This window comes from Sciurus vulgaris (genome assembly GCF_902686455.1).
Source record: "Sciurus vulgaris genome assembly, chromosome: 3".
In the NCBI taxonomy this organism is placed as follows: domain Eukaryota; kingdom Metazoa; phylum Chordata; class Mammalia; order Rodentia; family Sciuridae; genus Sciurus; species Sciurus vulgaris.
This window is the reverse complement of record NC_136463.1, coordinates 568,103-592,940: the sequence shown is the minus strand read 5'-3', so window position 1 is coordinate 592,940 and position 24,838 is coordinate 568,103. Positions and strand designations below refer to the sequence as shown.

Sequence of the window (24,838 nt, the reverse complement as noted above, 5' to 3'; positions counted from 1 at the left end):
TCTCTTCAACGAGGCTCCCGAGTGGCAGACGCAGAGATGCAGATCTTTGTGAAGACCCTGACGGGCAAGACCATCATCCTCGAGGTCGAGCCCAGTGACACCATCGAGAATGTCAAAGCCAAAATTCAAGACAAGGAGGGCATCCCATCTGACCAGCAGCATCTGATTTTTGCCGGCAAACAGCTGGAGGATGGCCGCACTCTGTCAGATTACAACATCCAGAAAGAGTCCACCCTGCACTTGGTGCTTCGCCTGCAAGGTGGCATCATTGAGCCTTCCCTGCGCCAGCTTGCCCAGAAGTACAACTGTGACAAGATGATCTGTCGCAAGTGTTATGCCCACCTGCACCCCCGTGCTGTCAACTGCCGCAAGAAGAAGTGTGGCCACACCAACAACCTCCGCCCTAAGAAGAAGGTCAAATAAAGCCCCTTTTTCCCCAAAGGGTGGCCTCCTGCCCAAGCCCCATGTATGGCCTTGGGACCTCAATAAAGTTTCCCTTACATTGACTGGAGCAGTAAAAAAAAAAAAAAAGAAAAGAAAAGAAAAGAAAATTGTGCACCACGATCAAGTGGGGTTCATCCCTGGAATGCACGGTTGGTTCAACATCCATAAATCAATAAATGTAATCCATCATGTCAACAGACTTAAGGATAAGAATCATATGGTTAATTGATGAAGAAAAAATGTTCAACAAAATACAATACCCCTTCATGCTCAAAACACTAGAAAATATAGAGATAGTAGGAACATACCTGAACATTGTAAAGGCTATTTATGCTAAGCCCATGGCCAACATCATTCTTAATGGAGAAAAACTGAAAATATTCCCTTTAAAAACTGGAAAAAGACAAGGATGCCCTCTTTCATCACTTCTATTCAACATCATCCTTGAAATACTAGCCAGAGCAACTAGACAGACTAAAGAAATTAAAGGAATATGAATAGGAGAAGAGGAACTTAAGCTGTCACTATTTGCTGATGACATGATTCTCTATTTAGAGAATCCAAAAAACTCCTCCAGAAAACTTCTAGACCTTATAAATGAATTCAGAAAAATATCAGGATATAAAATTGACACACATAAATTTAAAGCATTTTTATACATAAGTGATGAAACATCTGAAAAGGAAATGAGGAAAACAACTCCATTTGCAATAGCCTCAAAAAAAATTAAATACTTGGGAATCAATCTAACCAAAGAGGTGAAAGATCTCTACAATGAAAACTACAAAACATTGAAGAAAGAAATTGAGGAAGATCTTAGAAGATGGAAAGATCTCCCATGTTCTTGGATAGGCAGAATTAATATTATCAAAATGGCCATACTACCAAAAGTGCTATACAGATTTAATGCAATTCCAATTAAAATCCCTATGACGTACCTTACAGACATAGAGCAAGCAATCATGAAATTCATCTGGAAGAACAACAGACCCAGAATAGCCAAAGCAATCCTGGGCAGGAAGAGTGATGCAGGAGGTATCGCAATACCAGACCTTAAATTCTACTACACAGCAATAGTAACAAAAACGGCATGGTACTGGCACCAAAATAGGTAGATCAATGGTACAGGATAGAAGACACGGAGACAAACCCACATAAGTACAGTTATCTCATACTAAACAAAGGTGCCAAAAACTTACAAAAAGATAGCCTCTTCAACAAATGGTGCTGGGAAAACTGGAAATCCATATGCAGTAAAATAAAATTAAAGGCCTATCTCTCATCCTGTACAAAACTCAACTCAAAATGGATCAAGGATCGAGGAATTAGACCTGAGACCCTTCACCAAATAGAAGAAAACATAGGCCTGAATCTCCATCACGTTGACTTAGGACCAGACTTCCTTAACAAGACCCCCAGAGCACAAGAAATAAAAGCAAGAATCAATAAATGGGATAGATTAAAACTAGAAAGTTTTTTCTCAGCACAGGAAACAATCAATAATGTAAAAAGAGAGTCTACAGAGTGGGAGAAAATCTTTTCCACACACACACTTCAGACAGAGCACTCATCTCCAAAGTTCAGGAGCTGAATAAATAGCTCCTTCTGGAGAGCGCAAGCCTAGCATGCGCAAGGACCGCGGTTCGAATCCCTGGCCGCTCAAATGAGAAGAAAAAGAACAACGAAGTTCATAAAGAACTTAAAAAACTTTACACCCAAAATACGAAGAACCCAATCAATAAATGGGCTAAGTAAATGGGCAGAAACTTCACAAAGAAGATATATAGGTGATCAACAAATATATGAAAAAGTGCTCATCATCCCTAGAAATTAGAGAAATGCAAATTAAAACCACCCTAAGATTTCATCTAACTCCAATTAGAATGGCGATTATCAAGAACACAAGCAATAAGTGTTGGCATGGACGTGGGGAAAGAGGCACACTCATACATTGCTGGTGGAGTTGTGAATTGGTATAGCCACTCTGGAAAGCAGCATGGAGATTCCTCAGAAAGCTTGGAATGGACCCACCATTTGACCCAGCTATCCCACTCCTCAGTTTATACCGAGAGGATTTAAAATCAGCATACTACAGTGATGCAGCCACGCCAATGTTCATAGCAGCTCAATTCACAATAGCCAGACTGTGGAACCAACCCGGATGCCCTTCAATTGACGAATGGATAAAGAAACTGTGGTATATATACATAATGGAATATTACTGAGCCATAAAGAAGAATAAAATTATGGCATTTGCTGGTAAATGGATGAAGTTGGAAAATATTATGCTAAGTGGAATAGGCCAAACCCAAAAAAACAAAGGCTGGATGTTTTCTCTGATAAGTGCATGACAATATATCATGAGGAGGGGTGATGGGGGGAAGAGAAGAATGAAGGAACTTTGGAGGGTGTAGAGGAAAAAGGGGTGGGAGGGGGTGGGGATGGAAAAACAGTAGAATGAAACAGACAGTATGACCCTGTGTATGTGTGTGATCACACGAATGGTGTGAATCTACACTGTGTACAACCATGGAAATGAAAAGTCGAGCCTCTCGTTCTAATATCTACCTTTTGGTTGGATTGTATCATTCACATTAAATACTTTTCTTGATATGATTGTATTTATGTAGGTCTTTTTATTGCACTTAACAATAAAAACAGTATTTAGATACATATGGATTTACCTATCTAATTTTCTCTACTGTGATTTCTTGTTCTTTATATTGCCACAATATTATAATTTTATAACATATACTAGTATCAGGTAATGATAGCTAGTTCTTTGCTTTTATATTTCAGAGAGTTCTTGGCTAATTATATATATATATATATAAACTTCCTGGAGAATTTTGAATGTTTTTACATTGTCCCTTCTTTAATTTCATTGAGGTATTATTACAGTTGACTTGGAGAAAATGGTCATCCTTATGATAGATTTACCATCTATACATAAGGTGTGCAATTGGTTCTTTGATGTACTTTGTATTTTTATTTTTCTAAAATTCTGCACATTTTTAAACATTCTTACATATGAAATACAACATTCATGTGACAACTTTTTAAAATATACATGGTGTTTTCAAGTATATGTCAAACTGAATATAACAAAAAATGTCTCTTTGAGAACCACTATTTTTCACAATTTATTATTAATTTCTTCATAAATATACACCCCCTTTAATCATGGCCCTGGGTTTCAACTCAGGAGAAATATGGTTATGTTCTCATATGTCCAGGTGTTGTAATTTCAATCTCTGTTTCTGGTGGTGGTGTATCATGTATGCTGGATTTAAAAAAATTCTGGGAGCTGGGGAGATAGCTCAGTCAGTAGAGTGCTTGCCTTGCAAGCACAAGGCCCTGAGTTTGATCCCCAGCACCCCCCCAAAAAAAAAAAAAAAAAATTCTGCACATGGCTAATAACAGTTAAAACTATATCTTCCGTTTCTTCCACATGTTCATCAATACTATTTAACTTTATGTATATGATGTGATTTTATTTTACATTACCTAATTTCTAAAGATTTTTAGTTTTTCATGATTATGGAATACTTATATATGGTCTATTTAAAGTGAATGTTCAAGTCTCTTGTCTGCTTTTCTTTTTGCAGTTTGTAGTTTTCTTCTTATAAGTGTTTGATTATATATGAGGTAATTAGGTCATTTGTCCTTGCACCATTTCATGGAATCATTTGATGAATGGAATTTTTATTTTAATATTTTATAATTTATGAATCTAAAAATATTTTGCGTAATTTTGAAAATAACTTTTTTTGGTTGTTCTTTAAAAAAAAAAAAGAAATGAAAAGTTGGTCTGAGGATATGGCGGGTAGAGTGCTTGCCTTATAAGCACAAGGCCCTAAGTTCAAGTCCCAGCACTGCCAAAAAAAAAAAAAAAAGAAATGAAAAATTGTACCCCATTTGTGTACAATGAATCCAAATGTGTCTGTAAAAATAAAAAATATTTTAATATAAAAAAGATGTGTATAATGTGAGCCCAGGGCCGCTGTACCACTGAGCTACTTTCCCAGCCCTTATTTTGAGACAAGATCTGGCTAAGCTGCTGAGGTTGGCCTTGAACTTGCAAATCTCCTGCCTGGGCCTCCCTAGCCCTGCTGGTATACCGGGGCCACTGTGCCTGACCAGGCTTCTCGTTTCTCATTCTGGAATCAGCATGAGCTGACTCAGAAAATGTCTGTGATCTGAAAGTCCAGTGCTTCCACGGTACCCTGCACACAAGGAGGACAAATCAGTCTTGCTGCACGGGAACCAATTTCTTAGAGGAACGAGCGGGGCTGACAGAGCTGGCCCGTGAGAAGGTTCTAGGCCAGACTCTAAGGGAAGTGCCCGCACAGACGCTTCTGCTGGAGACTCCACGTGAGGTGGGTGGGCTTCCCGTGGGCAGGCCCGGCCTCTGGCCACCGTCCGTTACTTGGTGGCACGTTTGGCAGACAGAAGGACGACTCCTGTGTGAGGAGCAGTCGCCCCTGCAGGTGCCGTGCCTAGGCGGGGGCCTTGCGACCCTCGTCCCCCTCTGCCCGCATCTCAGATGTCAGGGTGTCGTCGAGTCCGAGAAGCCTGCCACCTGGCGTCGGGGCTGCTCTCCAGCAGCCGTGCGGGGCCCGCGCGGGGCAGCCCGCGGCCGGCCTCATGCAGACGCTCAGGTTCGGGCTTCCCACGCGCCCACGAGGAGCGGTGATCGTTCTTCGTCCCGAGCCGACGGCAGGCGCCGATCCCCGCGTGAAGGGTCTGCGGTGGCCGGGCGCTGGCGGCACGCCTGGGATCCCAGCTACTGCGGAGGCTGGGCGGGAGCATCCGAGTTACAGTCCGCCTCAGCAACTGGGCGACCATACCCTACGCCAAAATAAAGATAAAGAGTGGTGGGGATGCGGCTCAGTGGTGAAGCACTGCTGGGCCAATCTCTGGTATTAAAAACGAAACGCTACCGGCAACGAACAGACCCCAGGGCCCAACAGTCTTCCTTCAACAAACACTTCCAGTCCCCAAGCCCCGCCCACACGGTCCTGCTCCTCGCGCATGCGCACCGCCCGCCTTGCCCGGTCTACGTGACGAACCACGGGGAGGCCATGGCGGTGCCGGCTCCGCCCAAAAAGAGCCGAGGCAGGGAAGGCACGTGTTCAAAGCCGAGCTGACGGATCGGCCTGTCCCGGAACTGCCCCGACTCGCCCTCCTCCGGACAGCCCTCGCAAACGTCTTAGTCATTGCCACAAGACACGCACGAAGCGGAAACCCGGGGCAGAGCTGACCAGGGCCGCAAAGGGTCGGATGGGGCGACTTAGCATCTCCCCACACTCTGATTGGCTCGGCTAAAGGCCCGCCCCTTGCTGCCTCTCTCATTGGCCTAGACAGCGCCATAAGGGTGGGGCCGAACCATTTTCTTCACGCTCCTTATTGGCCCAGGGGTGTGGCTCTCTTTGCCTTGGCGCTCTCATTGGTTCCGCACAGCTCTTAGGGGCGCGGCCTCTGCAGAGCAAAGACAACAAAGGGCTGCGGGCGGCTGGCGGAGGTGTCCGTGTAGGTCGGTGCTCCGCTGTGCTCAGGCGCTCAGCCTCCCACCTGTCCCGCTCCAGATGAAGTGTGAGCACTGCACCAGGAAGGTGGGCGCGCGGCCGACGTGGTCGAGACTGGGGTCGGAGGTCGGGGACATGTCTGGATGCGGGTGGGTTCAGAGCGTCGCGACCTGAGTCCAGGCTGGTGGTCGCAGGTCAAGGCCCGGCAGCGCCCCGCCAGCCGGGTGCGGCTTGCGAACATCTGTCAGCGCTGGCGGCCCGCCGGTGGCTGGGGGCTGGACCCGCGGGGCGCTGGTGGTGGGCGCTGCGGGCGAGCGTACCTGGGTCTGGCGGTGGCGGCTAGCTTGGGGCCGGTGCTGGGGCTTAGGTTGTCAGCCCCCGTTCCTGTGGCGGTTCTGCACGAGAGCGGTTGGTGCAGTGATGACAGATGCTCAGACCGGCTCATAAACTTTTAAAACTCGCGTGCTTCTAGTGACAGCGAGAACAGTTCAGAAGCGGAAAGGGAAACAGGGCGGGCCCTCCCGCTCCGTGACTGACAGTGGTCCTTTACACTTGCGTTCGCGCTGTATCAGCCATGCAGGCCGTGCGCAGGGGGTTTTGTTTTCTTAAAAATTGTATCACATCATAAATACTAGATATAATTTTTTTCTTCTAATGCTTTGTGGGAGACATTCTCTTAGAAAATTGCACCCAGTTCTGGCTCTTTGTAATGGCTGCGTCACATTCTAAGCGCATCTGTTCCAGATAAGGCAAAGGTTCCTTGGCCTGGCATGGAGGCCACCTCACTTGTAGTGCTTAGTTACTACAGACACTGCAGTTGGATGACTGAGCGTGCAAGTGTGTATGTGAGTGTCCTGAATCTTCTCTAAAAAAGATTTCTGGACATGAGGTTAATTGGTTAGGGTATGTGTGTGTATGTGTTTATTTTTTAGATGTTGATAGACCTTTATTCATTTATTTATATGCGGTGCTGAGAATTGAACCCAGTGCTTCACACATTCTAGACAAGCACTGTACCACTGGGCCAGAACCCCAGCCTGGTATGTGTATTTTTAGTGGAAAGAATCAGGTTAAAAATTGGTCTTTAACAGTGTTCTTTTGCCTTTTTAAGGAATGTAGTAAAAAAACGAAAACTGATGACCAAGAGAATGTGTCTGTTGATGCACCAAGTCCAGCCCAGGAGAATGGAGAGGTAAGTAGATTTTTCAGTTTTGTATCAGCCTAAAGTAAGTGGCTGGTACTGTTTTTCTCTGTTTGGACTTCATGTCACCAAACAAATAATTGCTCTAAGAAAGACTGAAGTAAAGTTGAAGATACTAATAGCCATGTGCAGGAAAGTCCCTCATTTCCACACAGCCTGTCTTCTAAAACATACCTAGCCAAAACACTGCACTAGGAACAAGGAACTAGTGCTCTGATATTTAAGTCTCAACTCTTTTTTAATGGAAATTTCCATTAAAATGAGAATTGAACTGTGGGCTCTAAAGCAGAAGGATCATAAGCTCGAGAATAGCCTCAGCAACTTAGGGAGACCCTGTCTCAAAATAAAAAGGGCTGGAGGATGTAGGTCAGTGGTAAAGTGCTTTCTGTGTTAAATCCTTGACATCCCCCACCCCCAATAAATAAATAAATAATAAATAAATGAAATGGACTGGAGATGTAACTCAGTGGTAGAACAGGACCCAAAGAAAAAAAATTTTTTAAATGAGAATTGAGGATGTTTATAAAATAACTGAAATCTCATGATTATGTAAATTTAATTTTTAAATGGTTTCTTTTTAAATTTACTTCTTTTACTGTACTGGGGATTGAATCCACTTGCACTCTATCAGTGAGTTACATCCCCACCCTTTTTTTATTTTTGTATTTTGAGAGAGAGACTCACTAAGTTTTCTGGGCTGGCCTCAGACTTGTGATCCTCCTGCCTCCGCTTCTCAAGTCCTGGAATTACAGGCATGTGCCATCACACCCAGCCTGAGATGAGCTTTATATGTGTCATTTCATGTAAGTCCTACCAGTGTTCCCAAGTCACAGAGAAGGATGTGATGCCAGTAGGTTAAGGTCATATCTTCCCTTAGAAAATACTGGAACCACTGGACATGGTGATACACACATACTACTACTACTAATCCCAGCTACTCTGGAGGCTGGGGCAGGAGGATCACATCTTCAAGGCCAGCCTCTGCAACTTAGCAAGACCCTTTCTCTTAAAAATGGAAGTTCAGGGCTAGGGAGATAGCTCAGTTGGTAGAGTGCTTGCCTTACAAGCACAAGGCCCTGGGTTCGATCCCCTGCACCACAAAAAAAAAAAAAAAAAAAAAAGGAAGTTCAGTGTAATTCAGTGATATAAAGTGCCCCTCAATTGAATCCCAAGTACCACCAAAAAAAAAAAAAAAAAGAAACAGAATACTGGACTGATTTAGTAAGAGGAGAAGTGGAGAACTGGCAACACGGGAGGAGCTGCTGACATTTTTCTTGAGTAGTTCTGATGTGCTGTTTAGCCTGAGGACATTTATTTGGTTTACCTGTGCTCTGGTGCTGTGCAACAGAGGCTGAGGCTGAGGAGTAGCAGAGCATGAGAGAACACCCAGAGAGTGGCTGCCAAGCAGAAGAGAAGCAGGGAGCTCGGGCCGCCTTGGGCCAGTTGGGCTGGCGCTCTGTAGCAGCCAGGCCTGGGGCCTCTCCCAGGCCTGCCCTCTGCTGTGTCATCCTGCACAGAAACCTAACCCTGAGAGGCCCTGTTCTTTATCTGGTAATGGCAAGCTGGGTTACTAGCTTCCCAGAGCTCAGGCTCGGGTGAGATAACACATGTACCTGCCAGCTCAGCCATGGGCACACCGCTAGGATGAGGGGAGCTGGGACGGGAGCCAGGCTGAAGGGTGGTGGGAATTCGAGGTCTGGGTATGAACAGGAGAGGTCTGAACAGGGACAGGGCCCTCCCTTGGCAGGTTGATGGCCTTGGGGAGCCACTGGGGCTTTTCCTTGAGGAAAGCCTCAGGTGTGTTTTTAGGGCAGGTGATAGAAGCAGCAGCCAGAGTAAGTGATGGAAGCCACTTTGGCAGTTTTGCGGGTTGGGGCGAGCCATCCAAAGTGGCAGAAGATCCCAGTCGAGGCTTGGGAGTGGTGTGTGCTGGACGTGAGACGGCAGCACTGGGATAGTGAGATGAAGGGAAGCGGGTTGCTGCAAATCCAGTTCTAGGAGGAAGCAGGGAGGAGGAAGGAAGGCGAGGGGTGGAACCTGACACTTGCAGGGCGCTGCGTTGTGATCAGGGTGGTGGTGGGTGTCTCTGTGGATGGCCTGTGGGCAGCACAGGCAGAACTCATTGCTCTCCACAGGGTCACATACGTGCCAGAGCCCCGCTGCAAGCTGCAAGTTCCATCTGGAAACTTGTTAGAATTCCAACTCCTGAATCCCATTTGACCTCCTGGGTCTGCATCTGTAGGAGCAAAATCCCAGGATGAGCAGGCTGCACATCTGAGCTCACTTGGAGAGTACGCTGTAGAAGGAGGAGCAGAGAGCCGACTCCTGTCAAATCAAGTGATAAAGAAAAAATTGCATAGGGCTGGGCCTGTGGCTCAGTGGCAGAGCGCTTGCCTAGCACGTGTGAAGCACTGTGTCCAATCCTCAGCACCCCATATCAACAAATAGATATTCTGTCCATCTACAATTACAAAGAAAAAACTAAAAAAAAACAACACCCACAAAAAAAACTGTGTAGATGACCTCCAGAGCTTTTGATCCTCACTGAAATGATTCTGTTGGCTCAGCATTTTCATATGTTCACCCACCAAACATTCACTGAGCACATTTTGCATGCAGTACCTGTTAAGGTGTGGAAGCAGAAGGAACATGACAAAGCTACAGCTCGTAAGCTCACTGAGGGGGACAGACATTAACGCTTGTAGTTGGTGCAGAGAAAACAGGCGTGGGAACACCCTCTCTGTGAGGGCCACTTGTTAGGTGAGCCTGCAGCCCTCCAGGAGCACAAGGAACACAAGAACAGTCAGGGCCAGTGTGGCAGGGCCTGGGGCAAATGAGGACTGATATGGGCTTCCATGTGCAGGTCCGTTGTCAGGGCACCAAACAGTGGAGACACGCTTCATGTTCTAGCAGGTCTCTGGAGGCTGCAGGGGTGGGTGTAGAGGTCAGTCAGGAAGGAGAGGACAAAGTGTAGCATGGCTGAAGTTCTGCAGTCTGCATCCAGGTGAGCAGTTGCTCAGGAGGTGGGGATGGGGCATGCCGCACACCCCCAGCCCTGTCCAGGATGGTTTGAGGACCCCGTTTCACCTGCAGGTGGAGACCCAGAGCCAACAGTGGGTGGTGCAGACTGTGCGCCTGGAGATAGAGCCAGGGCACCCACGGGAGCCATGGGATAGGGTGAGCGAGCCAGGGCACCCACGGGAGCCATGGGATTGGGTGAGCGAGCCAGGGCACCCACAGGAGCCATGGGATAGGGTGAGTGAGCCAGGGCACCCACAGGAGCCATGGGATAGGGTGAGCGGGGAGCCTGGAGCGGGGAGCCAGTGCTGGGGCACAGGCCCTGCAGACGAAGGGTCCTGCCGGGCCAGCTCACAGCACACAGGAGTATCATCTTCCTCCCACATGTGACAGTACTGGGACTGGTTCCACCTGTGACTGTCATCATGGGCCTGCTGCTGAGCTCTCGGCCTTGGCCTGGAATGTCTCCATGCCTAGCATGAGTTCTGCGACTCGTGTTTATGCTGCTACCCTCCCTAAAGAAGCATGTTAATGGGGCTGGGGATCTAGCTCAGTAGGTAGAGTGCTTGCCTTGCGTGCATAAGGCCCTGGGTTCAATCCCCAGACCACAAAAAAAAAAAAAAAAGAAAGAAAAAAGAAAAAAGAAAAGAAAAAAAAAGAAGCATGTTAATGCAAAACCGATGCTTTCTTCACAGAAGGGAGAGTTCCATAGGTTAGCCGATGCCAAGATATTCCTGAGTGACTGCCTGGCGTGCAGCAGCTGCCTGACCGCAGAGGACGCAGCCCAGCTCTCCCAGCAGAGCGCCAAGGAATTCTTCCGTGTTCTGAACCTTAACAAGGTATGGTGTCCAGAGCACATTCTGTCACCGTGCCCAGGGAGCTGAGCTGGGGGTGGTGGGTGAAGGGGGAGGCGAGGTCTGCTCCCCGAATGCACAGAAGCCTCTGCTGGGACATCAGACACACACCTCTGTCTTTCTCAGTCTCACGAGGTCCCTTGCTGCAGTCTACCTTCTCCTGAGCCCTTCTGTGGAGAATAAAATTCCCAGACAGACTCCTTTGCTGACTCTGGGGCAGAGTGGCTGGCAGCACACATCAGTCTCCCAGCTGGAGGGGTGACCACAGTCTGGTGAGGCCCAGAGGGTATTGTTCTGCCTGAGTTTCAGAGATAGGCTTGGGTTCTAATGGTCTCGTGTGACTGGGGGGGTCAGGCTCAGTCTTCAAGGAAGTGTGACTCCAAATCCTCCTTCAGCATGTCCTTTGGACCTCCTGTGCAGAACTAACAGGCCTCACTGTCTTTCAATAAGATGAACAAAAGGGAAAGAGAGAAATGAGGGCAGCAGGCTTGTTGGCGTCTTGACATACAGCACCCAGAGAGTTGCCATGATCTGTCAGAGAGTGCCTGCGTCCCACTTTGCCAGGTGTTGTGTCCTGACCACGTGGCAGAGTAGGGTAGGTTTTTTCTCTAGTCAGTGGCTAGAGCCTTGAAAATTTCTGGATTTTTGTTTGCTTGTTTATTTGGGGAGGACTGGGGATGGAATCCAGGGCCTCACACATGGTAGGCAAGCCCTCTGCCACTGAGCTGCACCCCACTCAGGACACTGAGTACTGCGTGCAGTGGTCAACACCCAACCTACCTCAGGTGCCCAGCCTCGCTCCTTCTGGCATTTTCCTGGACAAGTCATCCACCCTTTTTTAGGTTTCAGTTTTGGGTAGAAATACTGTCTCTCTTGTCAGCATTAGCTATGCCCGGTGTACCCTTCGTGGTGTGCAGTCTCCAAGGGGTGCATAGTCAGCAGTGGGCGCCCAGCTGGGGTGCTCTGAAATCAGGAACCTGTGGCACCCCTTTTCATCTGCTCAGCTGTGTCCCGTCGGGAAACAGTGGTATCAGCCACTCATGGCCTTGAGCTGGAGTCGGTGATGCCTGCTTTCTCCTGGTGTGCCTCTGTCCCTTGATACTGCTGCACAGTACAGAGGGACAGCTGTGTCCAGCTGCCCTGCCCACCCTTGGTATCAAGTACACAATTCACATTCACCCTTAGGTGATTATTCAGCTGGAAATATTTGGTATGTTTATTGACAAGTCACAGTTAAGTTATATTGTTTGTTTATATTCTACAATATTTGAAAACATCATTCAGCTACTGGTGACAGATCCCGACACTGACCCTTGGCAGGCCAGGGGTTACTCTGATGCAGAAGTCCAGAGCTGGCACAGTGGTGCTATGGGAGGCGAGTGAGGGTGGGCTCTGCTGTGTTTGATTTGCAGCCAGCGCTGGTGCCTGGCGACCCTGCAGACGCCTCCAGGGCTGTCGCTGACTGTGCTCAGTCTGATGGTGCTGGTGGGTCCCTGGGGTTCTCCCTACACTGCTTATGCCAACCACTTTCTCACTATTTTTAATTTACATTTTAAAGAAAGCTTTCCTTACTAAGGCATAAATATATATAGTTTATTTATTTATTTGGTGCCAGGGATTGAATCCAGGGGCACTTAACCACTGAGCCACATCCCCAGTCCATTTTATTTTTTATTTTGATCCAGGGTCTCACTGAATTGCGTAGGGTCTTGCTAAGTTGCTGATGCTGGCCTTCAACCTGTGATCTCCTCCTCAGCCTCTCGAATCACTGGGATTATAGGCATGGCCACCAGGCCTGGCTAGTCAGAATTTTCTAGAATAGTTTGTAGGGGACAGTTATTCACTCCCTCTAGACTTAAAATTTTTAGCGGCTAAAGTGTGCCACTGAATGACCTGGGCTGGGGGCTGGAGATATCGCTCAGTTGGTAGATTGCTTGCCTCACATGCACAGGGCCCTGGGTTCAATCCCCAGCACCACCACCAAAAAGAAAAAAAAAAAAAAGACTAGTGAGTGACCTCGAGACTGACCCTTGCACACAGTAATTTCAGTTTGTAGGTATATGATCTTCATTGTCACTGGATGGCTTCTGTAATTCAGGGACCCATGTTGTGAATGGTCCTGTTTCCAATCCTGATCTCCTTTCCCCTTAGTCATGTTTGCCAGTGCTGGTCTATTTTACTCATCTTTGACGGAATATATGATGGTTTGGATTTGAGGTGTCACCCAGACAATGCAAAAAGGTTCAGAGACGAAATGATTAGGTTTTGAGAGCCTTAACCTAATCAGCAAATTAATCCCTGATGGGACTAACTGAGTGGTAACTGGAGGAGGTGGGAATTGGGACATGGGTTTGGGGTATATATATTTGTATCTGGCAAGTGGAATCTCTGCTTCCTGATCACCGTCAGGCGAGCTGCTTCCTCCACCACCCTCTCCCACCATGATGTTCAGCCTTACCTTAAACCCCAAGGAATGGAGCCGCCCTCCTGTGGACTGACTCTGAAACCATGAGGCCTCAGATAGGCCTTCCTCCTTCACAGTTGTGCTGCGCAGGTGCTTTTAGTCACAGCAGCAGAACAGCGGACTGGAACAGAACGTGTGCTGCCGCCTGCTGGATCTGAGTCTTTCTCCATGTGTCTGCTTGCCCTTTGCTGAGGTGACCCCCTCTGTTCTCTTGTAGAGATGTGATACCTCAAAGCACAGAGTGCTGGTAGTGTCTGTGTGTCCTCAGTCTTTGCCTTACTTTGCTGCTAAATTCGACCTCAGTGTCACTGACGCGTCCAGAAGGCTCTGTGGCTTCCTCAAGAGTCTTGGTGAGTCACCTTGGTAATGCTGGGGATTCGAAACCTGAGATCACAAAGGGCCCAGAGAAATGAGCAACTCCCAGGAGCCTCTCATGGAATGTGAAAGGACCCTGCGTTGTGTCACGAGACCAGCTTGCACCGACGGCTGGCAGGGCTACTTACCCCATGCTCTGCACAGACAAGATTTGTTGCAGGAAGGGCTGATTCCTCTGGAGCCAGACGTGAGTGCCTGCTGGACCTTGTGCAGGGGTATGGGAGGCCCTGCCCTTGCACAGTAGCCTCAGTGCCGCTCCCAGCTCATGGAGGGTGTTGTTGGATAGAGAATCTGAAATGAGTGTCCAGTTTCCCAAGAAACTGAGGTGCAGAGCAGGAGGGGTGTAGGCAGGTATTCTTTATGTGAGGAGTGATAGGTGGTAATTTAAGAACAGAATCAAGCCAGCTCAGTGGTCATGTCTGCAATCCCAGCTCCTCAGGAGGCTGAGGAGGAAGGGTTGCAAGTTCAAGGCTATCCTAGGCAACTTAGCCAGCCCGTCTTCAAAGTGAAAAATAATAAAAGAACTAGGGATGTAGCTCATGGTAAAGGGTCCCTCAGTTTAATTCCCAGTACCCACCTGCCCCACAAAAAAGGGAGAGAATACAGTCAAGATGGAAAATATCAACAAGGAAGTAAAACTGCTCCCACGCCTTCTGCCCTGTCAGGCTATTGCCGCCACAGGGCTGCCGAGTGCTCTGTGTGCCCAGACCTTGCACAGTGGTGTCACAGAGCCCTTGAGCACCCTCATGGCATGGCAGCCAGCAGGCGGGCAGAGAGGGTAGAGGAGGAGAGCTGTCATCAGCCAGAGAGGGCTTCATGCTCCCTGGGGCTTTGTAAAGAGTAAGCATAGTGGGGACGGTCATCCCAAGACCCTCAGAAAAGCATTGTCAGGCAAGACCGAGGACTGAGAAGCAGCCTCTGGCCACATTGCTCTTGGGCATTCTTGGTGAGGGGCAGTTTCTCCTGGTAGGCGACACTGCCCCAAGACCTGGCAGCCGCATGCACACTCACCCAGGTACCCTGGCACACTGCTGATCCCTGGGCTCAGGCTGGCTTGCCCTCCAGACCAGACGAGCAGGGCTATCGGTGCTCTGCGTTTGATGTGGAGGGCCTGCCCCAGTGCGCAATGGTTATGTCTTTTTTTTTTTTTTTTTTTTTTGATAACTTTATTTTATTTATTTATTTTTTTGTGGTGCTGAGGATCGAACCCAGTGCCTCACACATGCTAGGCAAGCGCTCTCTCTACCACCAAGCCACAACCCAAGCCCTATTGTTATGTCTTAACCAAGAAAATATATCCACAGCAAAACTGGTTTCTTCTAAGGTGAAAATTTGAATTTCATATTTAGCTTCATTGTTGTTTTATAGCAAATAATTAGAAACAACCTAAATGTACAACAACAGGGAATTGCCTGGCTAAAGCCTGTACAATAGCAAGTCATTAAAAATGATGTAGAGAATTGGAAAAATGTTCACAGTCTGATTAACTAAATAAATGATTATATTTGCAAAAAAAATTGAATTTCATAATATTTATTTTTTAAAATATCTGACTTCTTTTAAGTTTTAGAACAGCTATAAGTTTGTTTTTGTATTGAGGAATTAAACCCAGAAGTGCTTTACCCCTGAGCTCCATCCCCAGCCCTTTTTATTTTTTATTTTGAGACAGGGTCTCACTAAGTCGTTTAGAGCCTCACTTAGTTACTGAGACTGGCTTTGAACTTGCCATCCTCCTGCCTTAGCCTCCCAGGACGCGGGGATCACAGAAGTGTGCCACCACACCTGGTGCATTCTCATTGATTTTCACTCTGTTCAGGACACCACTGAGCTAGAAGAGAATGCTGCTCATGCTTACGATGTCCCATTAACATACACACCAAGCATCGCGAGGCATGTCTGACACAGACGTAGAGGAGAGACAAGAGACAGGACCTGTGTACTGCATTGTAAAAGTGATGTGTGCTTATTTAAAGAGAAAGTAAGATGCTCAGGCCTGAACTGGCCCTTAGTTAGAGAAGAGCCAAGATGTGTGGTTAGGGGCCCCCAGCCTAGTCCCCACTGGCTGGAGACAGCACCCTTCCTCTTGCAGGGGTGCACTATGTGTTCGACACCTCCATAGCTGCGGACTTGAGCATCCTGGAGAGCCAGAAAGAGTTTGTGCGTCGGTTCCATCAGCACAGTGAGGAGCAGCGTGCACTGCCCATGCTGACCTCTGCCTGTCCAGGTCAGTCCTGGGCTGGGGTAGGTTGGGCACTGGGCGAGGGGGTGGTTGGCAGGCGTTGCTTGCAGCCTCGCAGAGTGGGGGCCATCCGACCCAGTGCTGTTCATGTGAGCTGACACTTACCAGCTGGTAGTTTGGGGGTAGCCTGCGGTTGTGCTATTTTTTTGGTTTTTGTTCTGTATTGGGGATTGAACCCAAGGCCTCACACGTGCAAGGCAAGTGCTCACATATTGAGCTGCATCCCAGCCCAAATTTTCATTTACACATTTGCAAAGTCTCTGGGGTAAGTGTGCTTACTGTGTTTTATATATTTATTTATTTATTTGTGGGGTACTGGGAATTCACTCAGGGCATTTGACCCCTGAGCCACATCCCCAGCCCTGTTTTATATTTTATTTAGAGACAGGGTCTCACTGAGTGGCTTAGTGACACCCTTTTGCTGAGGCTGGCTTTGAACTCTCCATCCTCCTGCCTCAGCCTCCCAAGCTGCTGGGATTACAGGTGTGCACCATCGTACCCAGCACTGACTGTGTTTTAGTAAAAATAAATCATATTCAAATTATTTCAGATTACCAAATAATTGTCAAGTGATTACAGGCAACGTGGCAGGGCACCTCTCGGGATCTGGCTTCTGACAGCCTCGTCTGCCCGCCTGGCTCTCACCACGGTGGCCAGGGCCACCTCTGCGGGCCTGGTGTTTTGCCTGGTCCTGTGAGACCTGCAGAGCTGCACCCCAGCAGCTCGAGTGCAGGTCTGCGTCCTGGGCGTGCTGCCCCTTGCGCTGAGGTCCACGGGTATCCCTTGGGCCTGCCTAATGCTGCTCCTCAGGCAGTTCTCTCTTACCTGATGGCTGTTGCGTGCAGGTGTCAAGAGGGCTGGGGGTGTAGAGGCTGGGTTATGGGGACGCCCGAGATTTGAATGTAGGGCTCTTGCCCTGGGCAGGCCTTCCTAGAAGCCTGCCCGCCTCCGCTCAGGTGCAGGGCATGTCCTGGGCTTCAGTGCTTACCAGGGCTCATGCTGGGTACGTGTCCATGGGGCTGGGCCCTCTTACCAGGCCTCACCCAGTGTGGGGAGAGCGGGCCATGGCTGCTGCAGGCCCCCTGGAGAGCACTGCAACAGCCACACCGTGGCATGGTGGACATCTGTTGACTCGAGCAGAAGTGAACACGGTGCCCATTTTGCTATTGAGAATTCACTTTGGGGCCTAAGTTTCTTACATTTCATTGCTTTAAATAGTGGGCAGTGTTGGGCTCATTTCCAGCAGGTCAGTGTGCTGGGCCTCTCCCACCTGCACGTGGCTACCTGCCTCCTCAATGGGGGCCTGCTGCCCCCGCCCTAGCTGTCTCCCATGTGGTGCTCTCCAGTGGAGGCCCACGGGGTGCTTCCCACTTTCCAGCACCTCGTACCTTGAGGACCCCCGACATTGCCTGAGCTGTGGAGGACAGGCCGTGGTGGGTGGTCTGTGTGAACCTGATAAGTCCTGCAGCTGACCTTGTGGACTCTCCCTTCGCAGGCTGGGCTCGCTATGCTGAGCGGGTGCTGGGCCACCCTGTCACTCCCCACCTGTGTACCGCCAAGTCCCCTCAGCAGGTCATGGGCTCCTTGGTGAAGGATTACTTCGCCAGACAGCAGGTAAGCTGAGCTCCTCAGAGGGCAGCATGCTGGTCAGGAGACAGACGACCCTTATGTCCAGGTGAACTCCTGGGAGCCATGGCTTCAGGTCAAGACCCCGCAGCACCCTTTCCACTCACGTCCATCTCTGGGCTTCTCTTGTCATAATCTCTTCCTTTCTTCTTAACCTTTTTCTCCTGGACCCATTTTGGCCCAAGTAGAAACACTGTGATTCTGCTTCTGGGCCAGCCTGGCCACAGAGGCCTGGTTGGACCTGTGCCTGAGGCTGTGAAGACCACTGTCACTCAGGAAACCAGCCTCCCCTCGGCCCTGGCTTCCCCTCAGACGGTGGGTGCCACCTGACTCCTTGTGAGACTCTGCCATGGCCTCGTCCTTGTCCTCTGTGAGACGGCAGGAGTCCCAGCCTGGGACTCCTTCACCCCCAGCCCCATCCTGTACCCTCTGCTGCCATGTGGGCCTTTGGCAGCCCGGGGCCCAAGCCTGGTGCCTGGAGGCAGCTGTGGAGCACCACGTTTAAGTGCTGTGGCTCCTGCACTGGCCTTCAGAGGAGCCACGCTGCCTGTGTGCCGTGGCGACCAGAGAAGACAGCAGAACAGGATCTCGCACACACTCGGAGCCAGCTGCAGGCCACTCTCCTGGCAACCTTGCTGTTTCGGCCCCAGAGATCGTTTTCTTCATAAAGTCATAGTGGGCAGGTGTTGGCGTGTGAGTTGTAGGGGCAGGAAACCATTCTACCTTGCCCTCATCCTTGCCTTCCCATCGGAGGATGTCCAGGTGTCTGTCTTCTCTTCCGCCAGCCTGCCCTCCCCTAGCTGGTGCCCAATGCCCTGGACCCTCTTGGGGAGATGCAATATGGGGGACCCAGCCTGAAGCCACCTCTCACCTGACCCCCTGTGGGCCTGTGAGCAAGGCAGGCTTCCTCTCGGGTTCTGCCCCTGCCCCAAGTAGGGCCTTTGAGCCCAGGCCTCCCTGGCATTGCCCAGTTCTAGTCTAGCCTTGGGCACCTGCTCCTCACAACAAGACCCAGGGGCAGCCTCAGGAGGCTGTGGTAAGCCAGGCAAAGCACACACGTGCTCTTCCTGTCGTACCTGGTGTGCTCAGTCCTGGAGGAAGGCTCCGCCCTCCTAGTTCTGAGGGAGGCTCCCCAGGCTTCTGGGCCTGCAGGTTCTCTAGGTGAACCAGCTCCTTCCAGAGTGAGGCAGCACTGCTGGAGCAGCCCAGGGTGGGGTGAGAGCGAGGCAGAACCAGGGCTCAGCCCGGGTCAGCACCCCCAGTGCCTGGTGGAGGACAGCAGGGAGTATCTGCCCACCCTCAGCATGTGATGCTCTTTTCCACAGAACCTGGCCCCAGAGAAGATTTTCCATGTAGTTGTGGCCCCTTGTTACGACAAGAAGCTGGAGGCTCTGCGGGAGGGGTTCTCTGCTGCTCATGGTGCCCAGGGTGCTGACTGTGTGCTGACATCAGGTGAGAGGCTGCAGGTCCGTGCCTGGACCCTGGCTGGCTCTCCAACTGGCCAGTGCTGAGTGGCCTCCCTTGGGTTGAAGGGAGGGCTGGACCTGGATGCAGCCTTGCTTTCTCTGTGCACACGTAACTCAGATCTCTGCAACAACCACTGGGGCAGTGGATTGGCTGTGGCCCATTCCACCTGCTGCCCTGAGGGGGTCCTGCATGACCACAGGAGGCCTCCTGACCGTCTGCCCTGGACACAGTGGAGCGCTCACAGAGGGAACAGCAGGGCCCCCCCATGCACTGTGCCACCAGCAGGCAGCACCTTTCAGGTGTGCTCAGAACTGAGCAGGCAGGTTCCGTGCCTGGGGATGGAAGTCGTTCCTGGAAACCCCTGGGCCCAGACAGAGGAAAGCAAGCTGAGGTCATGGGGGAGCTGGAAGAAAGCTGGAGTCCCTGCTGAAAACAGGCCTCCAGGTGTTGAGACCAGCTGAGGCCAAGCAGAGCGGGAGGACAGGTGCTCCCCTGCTGGCGAGGCCAGGAGGCCTGGCGAGCTGTTGCCCACAGGAAGGTCCCCACCTCGGCTGTACCTGTGGGTGTGACGTGGCAGGAGGGGCTCAGGGTCCCTGTGTGCCGCCTGCACTCCCTGTCAAGGGGCCAGTGGCCATCTGCTCATGCTGGAAAGGCACAGCCTACGCAGCAGCCGTCATGGGACCACATCCAGCAGTTTGTATTTTGGTGCTGGGATGAAGCCCAGGGCCTCAAGCATGCAGGGCAGGCCCTCTACCACAAGCTCCCAGCCCCATTCATGTGCCACTTGAGTATCAACTGGGGCTGGACCCAAGGTGCTCACACTGAGCTACATACCTAGTCCTCTTTATTTTCTATTTTATTTTATTTACTTACTTGAGACAGGGTCCTGTTAAGTTGTCCAGGCTGCCTTGAACTTGGTCCTCCTGCCTCAGCCTCTGAGTAGGGCTGGGTTACAGCGCCGCACCCAGCTGTACCACACCACGGTCTTCATGCCATGTACTGTGTTCCTGGCCTTAGCAGCCATTTAGGGGGCTCTGGTTCCACCAGGGGCTTTTCTCAGGATGCCTCGTGAGGAAAAAGTGGTGCACACCTTTGATCCCAGCACCTTGGGAGGCTGAAGCAAGAGGATCACAAGTTTGAGGCCAGCCTCACTAACTTAGTGAGGCCCTATCTCAAAATAGAAATAGAAAAAGGACTGGGGATATGGCTCAGCAGTAAAGCTCCCCAGCACCAAAAGGAGGAGAAGTGAGGAGAGAGCCTCTGGTTTTGAGACACCTTGGTGTGCACTGTCCACAGCAGGCTCTGCAGGGTATCTGGCTGTGCACAGAAGTGTCCACCTGCATACGCTCAGAGTGGGCGCGCGAGGCTTAGGGAGGCCTCCGTCCCTGGCCTGTTTGTGCTTTTCCCTGAGTCTGCTTCTGCTCTGTGGCACGGTGGAGTCCAGGGTCTCTAGTCCAGACTCCTCCAGAGGAGGGACAGCACGGCTTTGTGGTAGCCTGGGCCTCTGTCCTTGGTGTCTCAGGCCTCTTGTTTGTCTGTAGGTGAAGTTGCTCAGATAATGGAGCAAAGTGACCTTTCCGTGAAAGACGCCGCAGTGGACACCCTGTAAGTGGCTTCTGGTGGGGGTTCTCTGGTGGGCGGGGCCTCCTGTGAACTCTTGGGCCACCCCCAGTAGCCCCAGGCTCCACTGCTTTGTGACCAGAGTACTGAGCACTGAGATGGGGCATTTGTGGCCCCATCACAACCCGTGGCCACCCTCCTGGCTTGAACTGGATGTGGTCAGGACTCTGAACTGCCAGGATTGACTTCTCTGCATGACGGGCACGCCAAGCCCTCAAGGAAAGAGGCAGATCAGAAGCAGGGGTAGGCCCCCCTCTGCAGAGGTGCTTCTGCTCCCTTGGGGCCACTGGAGCCAAGGACACAACAGCCATCTCGACCTGGTGGCCAACCTGGTGCCCAGCCAGGACCACAAGGCTGCCTGCATGTCCTTCTCCTATCTGTGTCCCAGGGCCTGAGCTGTGGCCTGTTTTGGGAGATGGGACTGAGGCCCAGGGAGTTTCAACACCTCTATGCTGGACAGGGTCTGCACCTAGGCCTGGGGTGCCAGCGTCCTTGCTGTGGCTCAGCACCGGCAGACACGCTCTCAGGTCACTCAGGTGCTTGGTCCTTGTCCCTCCAGTTGCACATGCAGCTAGAGAAGGAAGTGAGTGAGCGAGCCAGCAATGAGCGAGCCCACCTGCAGCCCAGACCAGGGCGGGGAGGCCTCATGCCGATTATTTGCACTCCTTAAGACCATGATTCCCCAAACCTGAATGTTTCTAGAGGCTGTGGCTGTGGGGTGCCCTTAGGCCTGGGACTGGGCATCGGGTTGGCTTCCACTGTGGCTTCCCATCCTCATTAAGGACTTCTCTCCCTCTGCCTGGAGGTTTGGAGATGTGAAGGAGGCCCCAGTGAGGCGCCACGAGGGAACTGGCTCTGACGGGCACCTGGCCCACGTCTTCAGACACGCGGCCAAGGAGCTGTTCAACGAGCACGTGAAGGAGATCACCTACCGCGCCCTGAGGTGCAGCTGGGGTGTCTGCAGCAGGCCACCTGTGGCCAGCAGGGCAGTTGGGCACCGCTGCGGGTGGTGTGGGTGTGGCCTGAGTCCTCTACAGGAGAGGCTTTGCCAGTCGACCAAAAGGCCTTACGTGTGTTGACCCAAACTTCATCTTGCTGACGTTCCCAACTTAGACTGGAAAAGGACCTCAAGTCCCAGAAAGATGGCTCTACAGCCAAAACCTGCGTCATCTGTTTTATAGAAATAAAGGCTTCCAGGAGGTCACCCTGGAGAAGGACGGGGAGGTTCTGCTGCGCTTCGCTGCTGCCTATGGCTTCAGGAACGTCCAGAACCTGGTCCTGAAGCTCAAGAAGGGCAAGTTCCCGTACCATTTCGTGGAGGTCCTCGCGTGTCCCAGGGGTGAGTGTGAGCAGAGCCACGGGCAGCCCCAGCCCTGGGGTCGTGCTGTGATGGCCTTGGCTGTGCTGGCTCTCCCCGTTCCTCTCAGCCTCCCCACGTAGGGTGGCCGGGCATGTGGCACACCCTGACCCTGTGATCCCAAGGACTCGGGGGTCTGAGGCAGGAGGAGCTCAAGTCCAAGTCCAGCCTGGGCTGCTTACCTGTGGCAACACACAGTGAAAGGGCTGGGCGCACCTCAGTCTGCAGCACCCTGTGGAGGGACCCCCGGCTGTGGGGACCCAGGCAGGCCCCTGCCTGAGCTGAGGAGAGCCAGGTCTGGGGGCCCCAAGAGCCCCGTGCTTGAGAACCTTCCTGACCCAGGCAGGTGAGGACAGGCTCCCGCAAGGGACAGAGCAGACCAGAGCCAGATGGATGGGGTCCCCTGGAAGCACCCGCTGATGCAGAGCGAGAAGCCCCTGGCCGTGGCAGCCCGCCTAACTGCTGTGTGCTGGAGCTGACCGGGACCTGGGGACGTCTGTGTCCCTCCCAGGGAGAAGGGATGTGGGTACCCGAGGGCAGCATTCCTAGAGAGGCCCAGGGTGAGCCAGCAAGGAAGCAGACGCCATGGAGAACGGGACAGGAGAGTGGCTAGAAGAACCTCGCCCAGGAGGAGGAGCCGGAGGGACACCAGCTCGCGTTAGGGGCGGGTGCAGGGCCGCAGAGCTTGTCGGGCTCAGGGTGTGGGCTGGTGAGGCAGGGCCTCTGGGAGGCGCGTCCTGGGCTCTGTGGAGGCCCTGTGTGCGAGCAGTGGAGACCACAGGTTGAGCGGCCGCCGCCCCAGGCCCGGACCTGGGAGCTTGCTCCCTTGGTCGTGGTGGTGCCGGCGACAGAGCCAGGGTCCCGTCCTCCCCAGGCCATGCTCTGCCGCAGAGCTGCGCCCAGCCCACTGCTGGTTCTCTGAGGCGAATGTCCTGCTGTCGACGAGCATGTCATCTGCACGCTGGGGAGAGAGCAGCACTGATGGCAGGAGGCCTGGCCGGTGCAGGCGGCGTTGACGAGCCCCGTGGGGCCGCCGCTGCTCCACCACGGAGCCTGCACGTCCCTTCCATCCCTCCCTGCCCAGACTGTCTCCCAGAGCCTGGCTTCCGAGGGAAGCAGCAGCCTCCTGTGTGTGCCTTTCAGGGTGCTTGAGTGGCCGAGGCCAAGCGCAAACGGAGGACGGGCACTCGGACAAGGCCCTGCTGCGGCAGATGGAACGCATCTACTCCGACATTCCTGTGCAGCCCCCAGAGACCAGCGCACACCTGCAGGAACTGTACCAGGAGTGGCTGCAGGGCAGCGGCTCCCCCAGTGCCCAGGAAGCGCTGCACACCACGCACCCGAGCCCCGTGCGTTGCTCAGGCAGCCTGGACATCAGGTGGTGAAAGAAGCCGGGCAGCTTGTCCACAGGAGGTCTGCTCTGAGCTGGAGGGTGGGCCTCCAAGAAACAGCTTGTTGAGCCTCCCGGCTGTCGTTGTCCTCTGCTGCCCCGACACAGTGTGGGGGAAGGTGTGCCCCCGGCCAACGGTCCTTTTATCCTAAGGTCGTGCGAAACACCCCAAGAGTGAGAACCAAGACAGAGCATTATCTTCTAGGGTTGAAAGTCTGGACGCTGTCCTGTGAAGAGCCGAGGGCAGGTGCAGTCCACACTCCTCAGCGGCTGCTCAGAAGTGGGGCAGCAGGGCTGGGCTTGAGCCCGCAGCGCCTTCCCGCCTCTTGGCCTAGTTGGCTCCTGCTGTCCCCCATATGTTTCTAAGAACGACCAAGAGTGCTGGCAGCAGTGGTCCCGGTTCCTGGGCCACCAGAGTACAGCACTCCCGCCCTGCTGGGCACCCGCAGCTGGCTGGGGACCTGTGTACTGGCCACTCGGGCCCGGCATGACCTGGGGCATTTAGTCTGAGCTGGACCATGCAGGGGGAGAGGCTGACGAGGGTGCCCAACATCAGGAGAAGGCGTGGGGCATCCCCAGAGCTCAGCACCATCAGGGCCAGGCAGGAGAGCCACAGGCCCACCCGCCCTTCAGGGGCGGGACCGCCACGCCCCCGCTTGGTGACAGCCCCCTTCAGCCCTGGCTGTGCTGCCTTAAGGAGAGGAAGAACGCAGTGTCTCCAAAAGGATGGGGCTCAGACTCCCGGAGCTGGCCGGCTCAACCCGGAGCTGGCGGTGCTGCGAGGCCAGCAGGTGGCCTGGTGCAGCACTTATTTCCTGGGCGCATGGCTGCCACACATCAGGCTGCCTTGGTCCCGTGTGTGCGGTGAGCCTGTCTAGGTGGGTGACCGGCACGTGTTGCTGTACGTTCTTTGCTTTAAAAGATCCATACATGCAGTCGGGTGCTCATCCTCTGAAGGAACCAGTGTGGAATAAACAGCAGGAGAGGGCCTGACTGCGGAGCCCGCCCGGCTGGGCTGCAGCCCGGGTCCCCTCCCTTGCCACACCCAAACCTGAGCAGCTGCCCATGCGGGTTCAGCAGCAAGTCCTGCCTCCCTCAGGAGGACTCCAGTGGCCGCGTGAGCACCTTGGCGCCATCCCAGCACAGCTGGCCCTGAGATCTGGCCTCTGACAGATGGGGCCTTCCCTGGCTGACTGGGAGTACAGATGGGTCCTCTTCTCTGCATGACCGCAGCCTGAGTAGTCAGGTAAAGGCT

At 52.1% G+C, this 24,838-nt stretch overlaps 2 protein-coding genes across 2 annotated transcripts; both read left to right on the top strand.

Moving 5' to 3' along the window:
- On the top strand, window positions 1-511 carry LOC306656156 (ubiquitin-ribosomal protein eL40 fusion protein-like). The gene has a single exon (XM_079131052.1). The coding sequence runs from the start codon at window positions 37-39 to the stop codon at window positions 421-423; it is 387 nt and encodes a 128-aa protein (XP_078987178.1). The 5' UTR covers window positions 1-36; the 3' UTR covers window positions 424-511.
- Window positions 512-5,900: 5,389 nt separating this feature from the next.
- Window positions 5,901-24,248, top strand: NARF (nuclear prelamin A recognition factor). Its single transcript, XM_079131019.1, has 11 exons — window positions 5,901-6,059; window positions 7,084-7,164; window positions 10,887-11,030; window positions 13,727-13,859; window positions 15,974-16,108; window positions 17,619-17,737; window positions 19,075-19,201; window positions 20,758-20,821; window positions 21,642-21,779; window positions 22,018-22,175; window positions 23,337-24,248. Exons 1-11 carry the CDS (start codon window positions 6,033-6,035, stop codon window positions 23,576-23,578), a joined length of 1,368 nt encoding a protein of 455 aa, XP_078987145.1. The 5' UTR covers window positions 5,901-6,032; the 3' UTR covers window positions 23,579-24,248.
- The last annotated feature ends 590 nt before the right edge of the window (window positions 24,249-24,838 follow it).